General features: G+C 39.2%; 1 protein-coding gene across 1 annotated transcript in view; it reads right to left on the minus strand.

The window, feature by feature from the left end:
* PIK3C2G (phosphatidylinositol-4-phosphate 3-kinase, catalytic subunit type 2 gamma) overlaps window positions 1-16,333 on the minus strand; it is a 204,163-nt gene that overhangs the window by 171,176 nt on the left and 16,654 nt on the right. The window contains exons 5-6 of the mRNA XM_010566333.1: window positions 12,896-12,998; window positions 5,320-5,390 (exon numbers count right to left, since the gene is read on the minus strand). Of these exons, the coding sequence (XP_010564635.1) occupies window positions 5,320-5,390; window positions 12,896-12,998 (174 nt within the window). The remainder of the gene's footprint in view (window positions 1-5,319; window positions 5,391-12,895; window positions 12,999-16,333) is intronic.

Here is a 16,333-nt window from a genome sequence, read left to right on the forward strand (position 1 = left end):
TCCTTCTGATTCTTTCCCCCATCCCACTGTGAGGGAGGTGAGAGAGTGGTGCTTAGTTGCTGGCTGGGGTTAAACAACAACAACTGTGTATAAATATGGCAATGCTAATCAACCCATGAACATTCAGTGGTTTTTTGTCATTGAGTAAATTTTTGGAGCTTTTAGCAAGGCAACATAGCACAATAGTGTCGTGGTTTAACCCCAGCCAGCAACTAAGCACCATGCAGCCGCTCACTCACTCCCCCCCCCATCCAGTGGGATGGGGGAAAAAAATCAGGAAAAGAAGTAAAACTCCTGGGTTGAGATAAGAACGGTTTAATAGAACAGAAAAGAAGAAACTAATAATGATAATGATAACACTAATAAAATGACAACAGCAGTAATAAAAGGATTGAAATGTACAACTGATGTGCAGGGCAATTGCTCACCACCCACCAACTGACACCCAACCAGTCCCTGAGCCGCGATTCCCTGCCCCCACTTCCCAGTTCCTAAACTAGGTGGGACGTCCCATGGTATGGAATACACCGTTGGCCAGTTTGGGTCAGGTGCCCTGGCTGGGCATGAGAAGCTGAAAAATCCTTGACTATAGTTCTAAACACTACTGAGCAACAACTGAAAACATCAGTGTTATCAACATTCTTCACATACGGAACTCAAAACATAGCACTGTACCAGCTACTAGGAAGACAGTTAACTCTATCCCAGCTGAAACCAGGACAAATAGTTTCGAAAAGAAGAGAAAAGAAAAAAAGGAAAGTACAAACAATTTGAGAGAGTCAGTCTTGCATCTGAGCTAGTCTAAATGGGAGGAAGACGACAAGTATACAGCATATACTTACAGCATTCATTTTTCAGTTTCCTGGCAGCAGCACCTACTGCAGAGCAATGCTAGGTTTCCTTTCTAAAATGCTGTTTATCACCATGTTGCCTAACTAAGCTGTGCTTAACTGCATGGATCAGACTAGCCATCATGTTATAGTTACTGGCACCTCAGTGTCTGAGATTATGGGCCGATGGACTGTAGTTCTGATGCACTCATTGATTTACATTGTGTTTGGTTTTCAAGCTATGAAAATCAGTGTGTGAAGTGATGCAGGGGCTGCCGGATTTATTTGTTCACATTTGTCTGTGAGAGCAAATCTGATTATTACAGAGGTAAGGTTCCAGTTCATTCTTTTTAATTCATCTCAAGAAATTCAAACAGTTCTTTTTTCTTCTCCACTGGGTCTAAGCAGACTGAGCATCTCAATCAATATGTTCTCTAAAACACAAATGTTTGTGTGCTACAATCAGAAATGTAACTACAGTACATGCAGACAACCCTAAGCGTTATTTTATTTAGCTAACCTAAGTACTCACAGCTGTGAAGGCACAGCAATATAGGAAAGTAATCTGCTGGCCTTCCTAGGTGCCAGGCAGATTTGCACAGACTGTGTTGAGCCCATTCTACTGCATCCATCTACTCCATCTTTATTACAGCCCTAGCTAGATATAGAATTGAGGAATTTTCACATGTTGCAAAAATACATTCCAGTGCAGAATAAGTACAAAGATGTTGCATGTGCTGGTAGAAACAGCTGTTATGACTAGTTATGATATTATTGACTGGCCTACTCACAAAAAAATACTAGGGTGGCACCGCTTACTAGAAAAAGTGCTTTTCTTCACTGTATGGCTTATCTTATAATTTTGGTGGTGCTTCAAATCTAAGTACCTTCTCAACATAATTGCACTAGTGCTCTCAGATCAAATAGTTGCATCTAATGGGGAAAAATAATATGTGAACACTGCTAAAATTTGCTCCAGGGAGTGATTTTTTGATCCCTAAGTTAAGGAGTGTGTGAAGGCTTGTGTTTACAATACTTGGAGAAGCCACAGTTAGATAGAACCAGCTGTGCATCCTGTGTAGCACCAACTCTACAGTGCTACTAAGACATGTAGGGGTTTTATTCATTAAAAAGGGGTATTTCCAGTTCAAAATACTCAACATAACATGAGGCAGGCTGTCATGGCGGTATTTCCATACCATAAAGTGGAAGGTATATAATGCATATCCTGGAGCAAGCCTTAAGCACAACACTGGAAGACTGCATATGTGCAAGGAGTCTAGAGTGGTGCTGTCTCATGTATATGGCCTCCAGGAAGCAGTCCCTGGAATGAACTAGGAAGTAGATAAGAATCAGGTTAAAGAATACTTAAACTGGACATATGTATGTCCACGGGCCCTGATCGGATGCTGAGGGGAACAGCTGATGTCATTGTGAGGCCACTCTTGATAATCTTTGAACAAACAGGGTGACTGGAAGAGGTGTCTGAAGATTGGAAGAAAGCAAATGTCACTCCCATCTTTAAGAAGGGCAAGAAGGAAGGTGCAGAGAACTACAGGCTGATCAACCTCAACTTGAACCCTAGGAGGGTGATGGAGCAACTAAACCTGAGAACCATTTCCAGGCATATAAACTACAAGAAGATGATAGAGAGTAGTCAGAATGGATTCACCAAGGGAAGGTTGTGCTTGACCAACCTGATAACATTCCATGATGAAATCATAGGTTTTTGACATGACACTGTCATCCATAATAACCTCATAGAGAAGCTAATGAACTATGGGCTGAACGAGCAGACAGTGAGGTGGATTGAAAACAGGCCCAATGGCTAGGCCCAGAGGGTGGTGATCAGTGGCACAAAGTCTAGCTGGAGGCTGGTAACTAGCGATGTACCCCAGGGGTCAGTCCTGGGTCCCGTACTGTTTAACATCAGTGGCTGATACACCAAAAGGTTGTACTGCCATCCAGAGAGACCTCAACAGGCTGGAGAAATGGGCTGACAGGAACCTCATGAAGTTCAGCAAAAGGAAGCGCAAAGTCTTGTGCCTGGGGAGGAATAACCCCATGCACCAGTACATGCTGCTGGCTGACTGTCCGTAAAGTAGCTTTGCAGAAAAGGACCTGGCAGTCCTCGTGGATAGGAAGCTGAACATGAATCAGCAATGTGCCCTTGCAGCAAAAAAGGTTAAAGGTGGCTAAAAGTATACTGGGCTGCATTAGGAGGAGTATTACCAGCAGGTTGAGGGAGGAGATCCTTCCCCTCTTGCTCAGCACTGGAGAGGCCACACCTGGAATTTTGTGTCCAGTTCCGGGCTCCTCAGTACGAGAGACATGTATGTACTGGAAAGTGTCAAACAAAGGGCCACTAAGATGATGGAAGGACTGGAGCCTTTCTCCTACAGGGAAAGATTGAGAGCTGGGACTGTTTAGCCTAGAGAAGAGAAAGCTCGGGGGGATCTTCTTGATGTATATAAACAACTGAAGGGACGGTGCAAAGATGAGGGAGCCAGGCTCTCTTCAGTGGTGACAGGACAAGAGGCAACAGGCACAAACTAAAACACAGGAGGTATCGGGGGTGACTGAGTACTGGCATAAATTGCCCAGAGAGGTAGTGTCTCCCTCCTTGGAGATATTCAGAAACCATCTGGACACAGTTCTGGGTAAGACGGGCTGTGTGCAAACATTACTTAATTAGGTCTTATACAAAGAAATACCTCCTCTTGTCTGTTTTGAATCTGCTACTTTCACTTCATACTCCCTTTATCCTACATTGGAAGATACAGTAAATGATCCTTTTCTGCAGACATCCTCTGTGCTTCCTAGTTTCATATACTTGTCATCTATAAAATATCCATCTTGTATTATCTCTTCATCAGGATGAAGAATATTGTTACTTATTTGTTTCTCATATGGAAAGCATTTCATTCCTATGAGCATCCTTGCTGCCCTTCTCTTCAATTTTTCAAGTTCTATTACATCATATTTGAAATGGGAGAAGCAGAACTGTCAGCCATATTCAAGATAAATGAACACCCTACACTGATACTGTGGGATAATATTGTTTTTGGGGTTTTTTTCATTTCTTTCATAATAATTCCCAACATTTGTTTAATCTTTTTTGCAGCTGCTGGGCACCAAGCTGACATTCAGAACTATTGATTATAACCCCAAGAACTCATTCCTGGTGGTAAAAGTCAACTCAGAGCTTATGATTTCATATGTGAATTTAAGACCGTTTCCTCCCATCTACATTTATCTTCTCAAAATTTCATCTGCCACTTTATCACACACTCAACTCGGCATTGTAAAATCCTTCTGCAAATCATCACAGGCAGCTCCTGTGCACATTATGGGCAGCAAACTTTTGTCACTTAGCTATTACCCCGTTTTTTCTCAGATAAGTTAGAAATGCAATTGAGAGCACAAGGCCTGACCACAGATCTTTCTGGGTCATCACTGCTGGAAAATGTTTTCTTCTACCTGTCAACACAGTTCAAGCTTTTACTTTTTCAATATTTACTGAGCTTGTGGTTGAAGAAAGAAAGTATTTATTGCCCTACAGTATCAGAGGAAATTTTGCAGACCATAGTTGATTTGCAGCTCAGCATCTTTTATCACCTATCCCCTCTGAAGATTCTCCTTGCCATAGAAAAGGCCACATACTTTACATCACAAGAAATAAAACAGCCAATAAGTAGTGTGTGTATAGACTGTATGATTGGTTTGATCTCTATAGCAAGGACCAGAACGGAGATTTGGGCCATGCTCTTAGGAAACCAGATGGGTCCTCAGTAAGTGTCAGATATTCACCTTGAACAAGTCGCTACCTCTCTGTTTTCCTCCATCTGCTAAATGACAGGTGTGGCATTTACTGTTCTTGGCAAAGTACTTTGTAACACATTGATGAAAAACATTTAAAAAAGGTGTTAACAGCTTCTTTATCTAAGTGCATGAAATGGAACATAATGAAAGTTGAATGAGGAATCTATCTCATTTAGTGCTTGTCCATGGTAGGTTAGCTTTAGAGTCAGATGCGTTTTGAATGCCAAGTTAAAAACTTGTCATAGATAGCCTCCATTACAAAAATAAAATAAAACAAAAGAAAACATCACTCAACTGTGAAAACACAGGCATAATAAAGAGCAAATCTATTATTTTTACAGTTTTTACTCTTAAAATTCTCTATGAGCAATGCACACGTGAGAATTATGACTCCTTCAATCCTGGGAATCTTTAGGAAACATGCAAGCTCTAATGAAACCTTCAATGACATGAAAGGGAGAGAATGGGAAAAATTACACATATCTATAAATTATTATTGCTAAGCAATCAATAAGGTCTGAAAATAAGAGTCTAAAACATTGAACCAATTTTCTTTCTCTTTGGTATCATTCCTGTCCCCAGTAGGTCTCAGAATTGTCCTTTGGCACCAAGACGCTCACTACAAATACGAACAAACAGAAATATTGTTAAATACCAGTGTTCTTACCGAGTCAGTCTCCAGGCACAACTGTCTTCTAACAGCTGATTCACACTGAACTGTCTTTGGTCATCCTCATGCTGTGGAAGAGAAGCATATAGTGAGATATAGTATTCTGATTGGAAGAATGCATGTTGGAGAGATTTGCTTGGTATTTTCCAAAGTCAGCATGTTCTTTTAGGAACAGTCCTTTCAGAGTGTTCAGGATGTTTCAATCTGAAATTTTATTTGGCGACTCTCTCTCATGTTACACTGGGTTGTACTAGGTAGGAGGCCAAACCAGATTGTCACAGTAGTTCCTTCTAGCTCCATATAGATGAAGACTATAGCCCAGCCTCAGTAAACCCTGCCTCTGCGTTCTTGTTACAGACAGCAGAAGCCACCCTTTTGCAATGGCAATATACACCAGCCACAAAGCCAAAATCGGTTTTCATCCACAACCCCTCCTTTTCTAAGAAAACAGAACAGAGAACACCTGTACCATCCTTTGCAACCCTTCTGAAGGGACTTCTCTCAGTGAAGTCACAGAGATGATCAAGGCACCAAAGCATTTTTTGTATGAGGAGAGGCTGAGCTAGGACTGTTCAGTCTGGAGAAGGGAAAGCTCAGGGGGAATCTTATCAATGTGTACAAGTATCTGATGGGAAATAATGAAGAAAAGGGAGTCCGACCCTTTTCAGTAGTGCTTACTGACAGGACAAGAGGCAAAGGGCACAAATTAAACCACATGAAATTTCACGTTAACACACACACAAAAAATATTGTGAAGGTAGTCAAACACAGGAAGATGTTGCCCTGAAAGATTGTGGAGTAGGTTTGAATATCTGCTGAGATATTCAAAACATCACCAGACATGGTCCTGGGAAACCTACTCTAGCTGACCCTCCTTGAGCAGAGGGATTGGACTAAATGATCCCATGAGGTCCCTTCCAGCCTAAACAATTCTGTGATTTTGTCTTATTTCATATATTCTGCTGACCAAACCTGTTCCAATTCAGATATAGTTCTTTCTCCAGCCCCATGGATTTGTTGCCTTTGATGCCTTAACCCTTCCCACCCCATGGAGGTAGCTCAGCCCATGCTAGGTGTGTACTGCCAGCTTGTAAGGACCACCATGTCCTGAAAATTCTGCCCTTTATCTGACCCATATCCCTATAACTCATAGGGAAAAGTTACTGAGGGGCTTATGACAAGCATGACCCCAAATTCACTGGTCAAGGATTACAAAGGGAATGACACTTATAAACAGGTATAACCCTGGGAGGAGTAGGGGGATGAGAGAGAAAAGAATTAACTAAGTAAACAGAAGCAGGAAAGCAGCACAGCACATAGGCATCTAGTGGTGATGACCTTCTGTTTCCATAACGGCTAGGACAGCTGCCAGACATTATTTTTCTTAGTATCTCTAGAACTGTAAATGATGGCTGGAATGGGCATAGCTTAGGCAACCAGGTTACAGCCTATTTATTTACATATATACTGATCTAAAATATTTGTTCGCTTAAAGGTGAAGCAGAGGACAGAAATTGTATCTGACCAAGGATACAGAAGAATCTGAAAAATGACTCCGTTTTAGGTTGAACTAAACTAATGAAACTTTCAAGTTCTTTGTGAAGGGTAGAAGAAATGGTTTAACCTTAAACAAAACATTTCAATAAGGAAAAAAAATTCTGTTAATATTTTCCTGTTATCACTTTCATACAATAAACAAAATTAAAAGAGAGAACAACATAATCCAACAGTGATGAAATATGACTGATGATTCCCCCCCCCCAAAACTGAATTTGAAAGCAAATTTGTATTTTCTAAAGAAAAAAACCCCAGTCTTTCACTTGCTTGGCTAAAACAGCCTTCTCCTAATATTCTGAGCGTTAGTGAATTCAAATATTGAAAGCTTGTTCAGAAGAAGGTGACCACACTAGCAATTTTTTCTAGTTAATTGAAGTGTAGTAGTGGTCTAAAGCTAGCATTCCTAAGTAACTTGTGTCTCTGCTATGGTTGGATTCAATTTAAATATGTTAATTAACATGTGAATTAACTCACGCTAATTCTGCTTTAGATCACTATATAGAGAATTGGCAATAGCACTGTTTAAGGAGCAGGCTCTTGCTGAGCTAGATACATTACAGATGTTCTGTAAAGAATTCCCATCTGGAGCGCTACTATCTCTTTTATCACATAGTGGCAACAAGTGAAAGATGAATTAGATGAATGAAATGGAAGGGGGCGAAGGTAAGAAAAACATTCTCATGCATTAAGCCTTGAAAGTATGTCTCAGATATAAGCACTAAGCTCCACTTTGTCTGGGCATTTGATCTTATACAAACACCTGTGTTTCTTATCTCAGTGTATTGACATGAGAGTGTTACGTGTTATTACAGAGGAGAAGACAGAGTAAGTACTTGGGAGTTAGGGGATGCATTTGAGAGTAGATGGTCTTTTCTCAGCTGATTTCAGAATCTGTCTCTGAACCCCACTAAGTTGCTCCTACAAAAATGATTATGAGACACAAAAAAATAGCTCATGGATGCCCATTGCCTGAGCACAGCACTAAGTGTGCTACATATGGCTCTGACCTAATAACTGCTGGTTTTGCTCACAACTCATGTCTTCTACCCATGCCATACTCTGAGGCTTGGAGCATCTGACCTCTGACAGCTATCATGCTGCTTCAGTGCATGCTAGAGGACTGGTATAACATCTCAAGCCTTGAGAATATTTTGTGGTGCTACCATAATCAGCAGCATGCATTCAAGGAAGAAGATAGCGCCCAGCACTCTATAGTTGCTTGCTATAATACCATGATTTGAATTTGCTACTTCTAGACAGAGCAACAGTCAATCACATCCATCTTGACTCTCAGCAGGTCATACGCTTTTTTTTTCTTTTTTAAAGTCACGTTACCCTACAGATGAGTAGTGTGTGTGTTCTGCAAAATCCACCCTGCATTTTTATAATGTTGCTGCATACTTAGCTGTCACACTGCCACCTCTGGAGACCTTACAAATATCAGAGCACATCTGAACTGAGCAATCACAGGGACAAGGCTTGAGCTACAGAACAAGATTGATAAATGACAAACTTCCTGCTTGATCTCATACACTGAGACAGGAAGGGATGAACTCGGAAACAATGTGACACAGATGGAAGGAGGGAGCCCTGAAGCCAAGAGATATGTGTGATTGATCGGAACCCAGAAACTTAAGGGAATCTGATGGACTAGGGCAAAAGGTGGATGTATGTGAATTATTTAGCACCTGAATACATATGGGTGATTATTATATAGAATGGCTGTCAAGATATTCATGTGTTTCTGTGACACTAGTTAAACTACAATCTTAGTGGAGTTTTCTATAAAGTAACATGTTCCAAAGTTCAAAATTTGGAAGGATTCTATAGATCACAGGTCAAATTGTCCCCAAGAGTAAGCGCAGATTAACTCACAAAAATAAACATTAGCTGCATATGTGCATAACTGAGCTAGCTGAAGAATCTTAAAAGTCTCAAAGTTTGTGCCTTTAAAAAACAAAAAAAACACACAATAAAAAAAAAAAACCCAACACACTATTTTCACATCTTTTCATCTGAATTCTGAGGGAGGGCATTTTTTTTTCCATAAACTGCCTCTAATTGCATTTTATGTCGAAAGCCACAAGTTTCAGAGAACAGCAACAACAAAATTGACCGTGAGCTCACTATTGACTACCTCAGATCCTTGAATTCAGTGTGGCTGGAGCAGGTTTCAGCAGACCCAAAGAGATCTACAGAACTGAGCCCAGAGCAAAAGGAAACACTGCATTTTTCAATGCACCACAGTCTGTGTCTCCTCCATTAGGTTTTTTGTGGTCCTGACAGACGGGCTGGTGCTCCAGCCTGCGAGCAGGACCTCTCCTTTCTGATACGAGTGCTCTGTCACAAGCATGCCCTGGAGCTGGAATAAAACTCTGGGTCTATGACTTATGCCAGCCCAAGAGCTGCTCATGTTCTTTGCTATTATTAGTAACCTAAAGTAACTTCATGGCCTGAAGCTTTCAGAGCCATGTCAGTTACAATAAAGGGGTGATCAATAATTCTGTCCTGGTTTCAGCTGGGATAGAGTTAAGATATCTTAACATGCCACCCTTCCTGGTTAAACCCTATCATAGGTTATTAAACAGTAGCACAATTTCAAGGGATGTTTAAACACAAGAAAAGGCTCCCTTCTATTTTTAGAGGGATTGTGCAGTACCTCAAAGTCACGAACTTTTAAATAATGGAAAAAAAAAATCACCCCCTTCTTATCATGATGGACCACTGACTTTTCTCATCTGTGATTATGCCCAGAAAGTTAACACTTAACTCATTATGTCTGGAAAACATTAACACCATTAACACTGGTATATATGAAAATAAAAATGTTTTTGAACTTTCAGGAAATACTGCTTGCTGGCTGCTTTAGTTCAAAAATTCCTTTCTGGAAGCAAGTAAGGCTCTTGTTAGAAACCCATAAGCATTCTTTGCTGCTTCTCCACTGCAAAGATTCATGCTTTCCCCAGATAATCAGTATGTGGGGACAACTCTGAAAAAATGGGTGTCTCGAATAGACAGAGCACTCCCTAGAAATGGTATCTGGATAAAGGTTTCTGCTTCTACGCTGTTCAACTGCACATTTTTTTCCTAAACACCACCTAGCCACTAGGAATTTAACACTTCTGACCCCCTACGACTTGTGGAGTTTGCGCTTAAGAGTTGCCTTTTAGAGACCATCTAGGTTAAAATACAGAGCAGGACAGGTGTGCAGCAGTCATTATTCAGTATTATTGTAACCTGTGTACACTGGGCCACCTTCTGACAAGAGACTATTGGGTTTTCTCCACATTCATTGTCATTCTGAAGGTTTCAACGTGTGGACAAAAATCTGCAAGGTGCAGAATTCCCAATCCTGTCAACAGAAGCTCATTGTCTGGCTAGAGATTTTATAAAACTGAGCTTCAATATTTTTCTATATATTAAAAAGATAAACTAACGTTCCCTGTATAAGCCTTATTTGGAAGTTTAGTAGGAATCTAGCATCTTGAAAACTGGGGTCTTAAAAGATTTTCTTCAAGCACGTTAAGACCAATAAATCTCACGTCTCAAAAAACCAAAATCAAATTAAAGGTCACCCAGTGGCTGAAAGACCTGTGTTTCCATGTAAAGCCCCAGGCCAAATTTCTTGTAACTGCTCAGTTCAAGACAATTTCCTCTTTCTGAATACTTCATAACAGAATGCCAGCTTCCCACAAAAGGAAAGGAAGCAAGCATTTACCTTAAAAAAATACATTTTTCAGCTGAATTCACAAAAGTACATGTAGTTATTGGCCAAAGTTCGTACACTGTCTGGTTAAAAAAAAATAATAGTTTTATATTGCTTATAAGTATCCACTTATATTGGTTATTAAGCATAATAATAGTAATTTGCATGTACAGACAGATATTTTTAACCACGCATCCCGATTTCATGAAGGCAGTCTCCGGATGGCATTGGTCTAGAGTTTTGCTTCCTTAGCACACAAACAAGCTTTAAAGTTTCAGAAGAGACTCCTGAACATATCATTAGGTTCCAAAGCAGATAGTTTTGGAGATCTATAGTAATAGCAGATCTATATAGACCAAATAGGTCATCTGCTCTATATTTTAGTTTTTCTGTTTGAAGACAGAGTAACTTGTAGAAAACCAGTCATTGGCTTGGAATTTTGAAGAGTAGATTGTCAGGAAGTTGTTTGAGTCTCCCTCTTTTCAGTATATGCGTGTAAAAAACACCTTCACCACATGCTATATGCATGTAAGTAGCAAAATGCATTCATATCAAACTTCTAATTCGTGTCACTGATTTCTCAGGCCAGAAAATGTTGGAAACCTGCAACCGCCCAGCAGAAGAGTCAATAATATATTATTCTATTTCAAAGATAGAGATGCTGACTTAAAAAAGGTAAATAATTTTTCCACCATTACACATATTTATGTGCATCCATAATTATATCTAATCACCAACACTCCTCTCTTTTCAAGCCCTTCTTTGGCAGCACTATATGAAAAATGAAGTTTTCCATGTTCTAACACAGGATGTCTTGTCACAGATCTAACACCAGAAAGAACTATGATGACCACCTAATCTCTGTTTAATGCAGACAATGAAATCACATGGTGATGCCTGCCTTGATCTCAACAACTTGCAGTTAAATGACAACAAGTTACCACAGATAGTTTCCCAAGACAAATCTCATTCCAATGGTCACTGGACGTGTTCTTTTTGCTGGTGTGATACAGGGATGGGGTGAGAAAGGACTTATGAGATGGACACTTGCTTACCCCCTTCTGAAGGTATATTCAAACATCAACTTATTTTCCCTAGACTGAGAGCAAGCATTTGGCAATTCATTGATCTGAATAATTTTTGAAGAAGTGACCTAGCGATGAAAGCTTACATGTTTCCTAATTTACTTTCTTTTGGACAATATTATACCAAGAAGAATCAATGGTTTTTAAAAAATAAATAATTAAGTGAAAAATATTGGCAGTGAAGAATGCCAATAATTTAAGCCAGGATTGTATGTATCAGCACTAAATTATTCTGCTTTTATCTATAAACTCATTAAAATGTTAAATGTGTATATATATATATATATTTGGCCTTATTATAGCCCTTTTTTAATGCTCCAGGTAACATATTATATTGAACTTGATGTTCCACATGGTGACACATAACAGAAAGGAAAATAAAGCCCCTACCCTTTTTTATTAGAAATCTGCCATCTGACCCATATATTGACAGACTCAGGCTGATAGCATACCAACGCAAAGCAGGTAATTGGTACTATCTGTGAACAGAGTCAACACACTGCCAGTGAACACTGCCCAGAACAAAGTTTCTGCTGTATTGCAAACTTTGGGTTGGAAGTAATTCTAGGTGGTCCACTGGGAATAAAGCTCACATTTAGTAGCATAGGTCAGTGCCATTAAAGCTCAGTAATCCACTGCAAGGTTGCTTAAATTCAAATAATCTGATAAAATTATGTTTTCTGTAAGGACTACATGTCCTTACAAACAATATTTCTGCATGTCTGCAAGCAAGAACATACACACATACAAGTATGCATCACACGTGCATAAACACACCAACTGTGATTCTGGCTTTTATCAGCCTACTCTGGTTTTCAGCAATAATGACAAGAATCCAGATCTAATTCATTTTACGCAGTACTTTGAGTGCGTTTGCTCTTGTTATATTTTAAAACATAGAAAGGCTAATAAAAAATAAGAATTCTCTACCTACCTGAAATAAATAGCATTAAATTCTAACAAAACTGATTTTTTTCTAAAAAGGTAACCCTTGGTCTTTTTCAGTTGTGTGTTCTCTACAGTAACTCACTAGATATAAGCACAGGAGCAAAGCAGAAATGTTCCCCAGTACATTTCAACTGCAGTTCAGCAATAATATATGCATTCTCAGGAAAGCAAATAATCTCTCTTTGATTATTATTGCAGGTTGCTACATAAAAGGATTGGTGGAATTTTATTCCTTCAGGGATGCTGAGAGAAAGAGGAGGAAAAAAAGACGACATACCGTTCGAGCCAAACTTTGCTTCAAATTATTAGTGTTGTGTAGTCGAAGCTGAATGCAGGTGGTTGCCTTGCGAAGACTTTCATGGCTGCCCAAAGTATGATTACTGTAGTTTGGGGGGGGGGGGGGGGAGACAAATAACAAATAGTTATCTCTTCTTGCCACTTCCTTCTTTTCTTCCCTCCTCTCCTTCTCCGAAAAGCACCGGTGGACTAAATTCTAAGTGCAAAGCAGATTGAATAATATAAAACATGTACTTGGCACCCACTTCCATGAAAACTGATGGTGTTTGGTTCTGGCATATTTTCTGGTGAAACAGTTTAAGAATAATTGCTTAGATGTATCTTTGACCATTAAGTTCTGTAACAGAACAACAATGACAAAGAGAAAGAATATCCTAAACAAATTGCACGTGCTCCCAAACCTTGAGATTATTCATGCATATTCTTAAAACCAAATTAGTGCAATTTATACAAAGTATCTTGGTTATGAATGCACCACTACAGAATGACTTGTAGTGTTTGATACCCAACTTGAAAAATCAAATATTAACTGTGAGTTTGAAAAATCACATACATTAAGACAGGTGGCCCTTGATTCTCAAAGAAATCAAAGATCTCACCCTGTACAGGTCACATAGAGATGGTAAAACAAGCTGCGAGTCAGTCTTCCTCCTTCTCAATCATATGAGAGCTAAGGTCAGACACAGAGCTCTACTCACTCAGCTGGAGTGGCTTCTACAAACTACTCTGCTGGTCAATGATGCTCTAGCACCCCATGACAGGGGAATTCCTTTTTCTTCTTTGCCTCTTCAGAGTAGCTTCTAGTCCACTTATCACTCTTGGCAACTTCTTTTAAGTTATAATACAGCCTTAGTATATCACTCTTAAAATTACTTGGAACAAAAATAATTTCACTGTTTCCCTTCCCCTTTTTGTTTTAATCAGGTGAAATAATGCAAAACCTATTTCAGAGTTAAGGCAAACATCTTTTTACATTTTAAAAAAATCCCTTGGGATATAACAGGTAGGAAAAATGACACTGATTTTTGCAAAGGCAAATTCATCACCAAAGCAAGTTAATATGCATACGTATCATCAGTTACAACTCTAGTGCATGTTCAATTAGATTCATGTTGCTTTTTTCAAGCCTGCAACCACAAGCGCCAAAAGGGATATCCCATATTTATACAGATTTACAGCATGGTAAGTTATTTCAGAACTCCTTGGGCCATGAAGGAAAGATGATTCTTTTCTGGTTTGTCAAGTGCCATGGAAAACCCAGAATTCAGATGTAAACTGTGTTTCTTTCTACCTAAAAGGGCTTTTGATGGAATGTCTGCATAAAACTGGCTGGATTTATTTCCAAAAAAACACTCACCCTATGAATAAATCATGGAAAGTGTGACTTAGGGGAGAGATCCATATCTCACACGGCAGCAGAGGTCCCCAGCAAAAATGAATGGTTAAACTTAAATAAATGTGCTGTACATATTGCCATTCAGAACAATTACAGGGAATTCATATATCTTGTATATGTTCTGCACCCACACTACACCAGAGTGAAGTAACATACATACTGTCCATTAGAGGTCACAAAAGGTATAAAGTGTAGATATAAGAATTAATTTTTTTTTTTTAACAAATATATTAAAGGTCACAGAGGACAAACCTATTTCCATCTGACGTAACAAATACCTAAAGCATGCTCCTCTGACAGTGCTTCCATATATTTGCAAAATTCCTTGATTTTAAGAGTATGAAGTACAGATGTAAGACAGCGAAGTTAACACCAACACAGTGAAATACCTGTACTGGTGGAAAGCGTATCACTGTTTTGCCTCAACCCTTCTCAAATCCCTTTACAAGCAAAAGTCCAAGAAATCAATTCCTAGTTCCTGACACTGTACCAATTCATAGATTCTCTTCTGTTGCTCCTCAGCTCATATCTGTGTTGTGCTTACTCATACCTTTCTTGAATCATCTTCCTCTCCTTATTTTACCCAATCACGTTGGCCTCATGACTCTAATGATGAACTCTCCCATGATCCTTGCATCCTTTAGAACTGCGTCACACTTGGTTTTTGCCTTTTACCCTACCATTATTCCTGCTCTTTCCATTCTGCCTTACCTTCAAACTTAGGACAGGTGTAGTGACAAGAAAATTACAAAGAAACACATCTGTGAGTCTTGAGTTGGTACCTCCAGCATACAGATTCCTATTACAATGCCAACATTACACCAAGCCAGTGACAGAAATTGGTATCGCTATACCTATACAGAGGAGTGTTCTGCTAATGTAAACTGGTATAAGTATACCCTCCTCTGTAGTTACAATTTTGTACCACAGATGTATAAAAACTACCTTTTGCAAGTATAATTATTTCATATCATCATGCTTCCAGGCAAAAAAAGCTACACCAACAGAAGTTGAATTTTGTGGTTATAACTACATTTACACTAGTTGTTTGTGTTAGCTCTGCTGTGTCAGGAAAATACAATACATCATCAAATCCTTTATTGACATAGCAATGCTGCCTGAAACATTGCAGTCAGAAGTACGGTCCATACAGCTGACTTCATACAGTTGACTTCATAAGTGGATTTAATTTGCACAAATACAAAGAAAAAAGTTTTGACAGGTATTGTGACACAAGAGACTAGACAAAATGGATTAATGCCTCAATAAAATAATGTAGAAGCCTGGTCTAGATAAGAAGTGAACTACAAGAAACAGAGATGTAGCTTTGCCATAGATTGACAGACTACCTTTTAGCTATACCTCAGGCTGCAACACACTATGCAGATCTGCTACTATACCTGTACTACTAAGATAAAAGTACTATAGCCCCCTTTGGAGGATAGCATGATTAATAGTAACTGGTTTACAGTGCTCTGAGCTCTGCAAAGGAAACACAAATAAAAACGCTACAACATTATTAACTCAACAGTTTTCCCCCTGTTTTTAGCTGGAATTACTAAGTGCAGAATACAGGTTTGATGAGAATGCAATGACAAAAGACATAAAGCAAAAGGCAATCCTTGTCTTTAAGAGACATGTTAATGAACTGGTCAAAGCAACGTGATTTGCCTGTGGTCCCACAATATATCAGAAGCAGAAAAAGGGAAAATTCCTCAGTCACTTGAGACTCCCTCACCACTAGATGATTTTGCTTCCCCACAGCAAGGTTCTCTGATGTGATATAAGCTCCAAATCCTAACACAGTTCAATCAGACTTTTTTTTTTTTGAGAAAGAACTCAGCTGAGCAGCATCTCTGAATGAAAAACTTAATCTGCAGTGACAAGAGAAAATGAAGTTTATTTTTTACAAAGAACATATTCATCCAAAAGGTGCTTGCTTCTTATGATCCCAATCTGCATGAATATAACTCTGCCCAGTGTATAATTAATAGCTTAAACTTCAATTTGAGTGAAAACCAA

Source organism: Haliaeetus leucocephalus, unplaced genomic scaffold (genome assembly GCF_000737465.1).
Source record: "Haliaeetus leucocephalus isolate CR32 unplaced genomic scaffold, Haliaeetus_leucocephalus-4.0 Scaffold206, whole genome shotgun sequence".
Lineage (NCBI taxonomy): Eukaryota > Metazoa > Chordata > Aves > Accipitriformes > Accipitridae > Haliaeetus > Haliaeetus leucocephalus.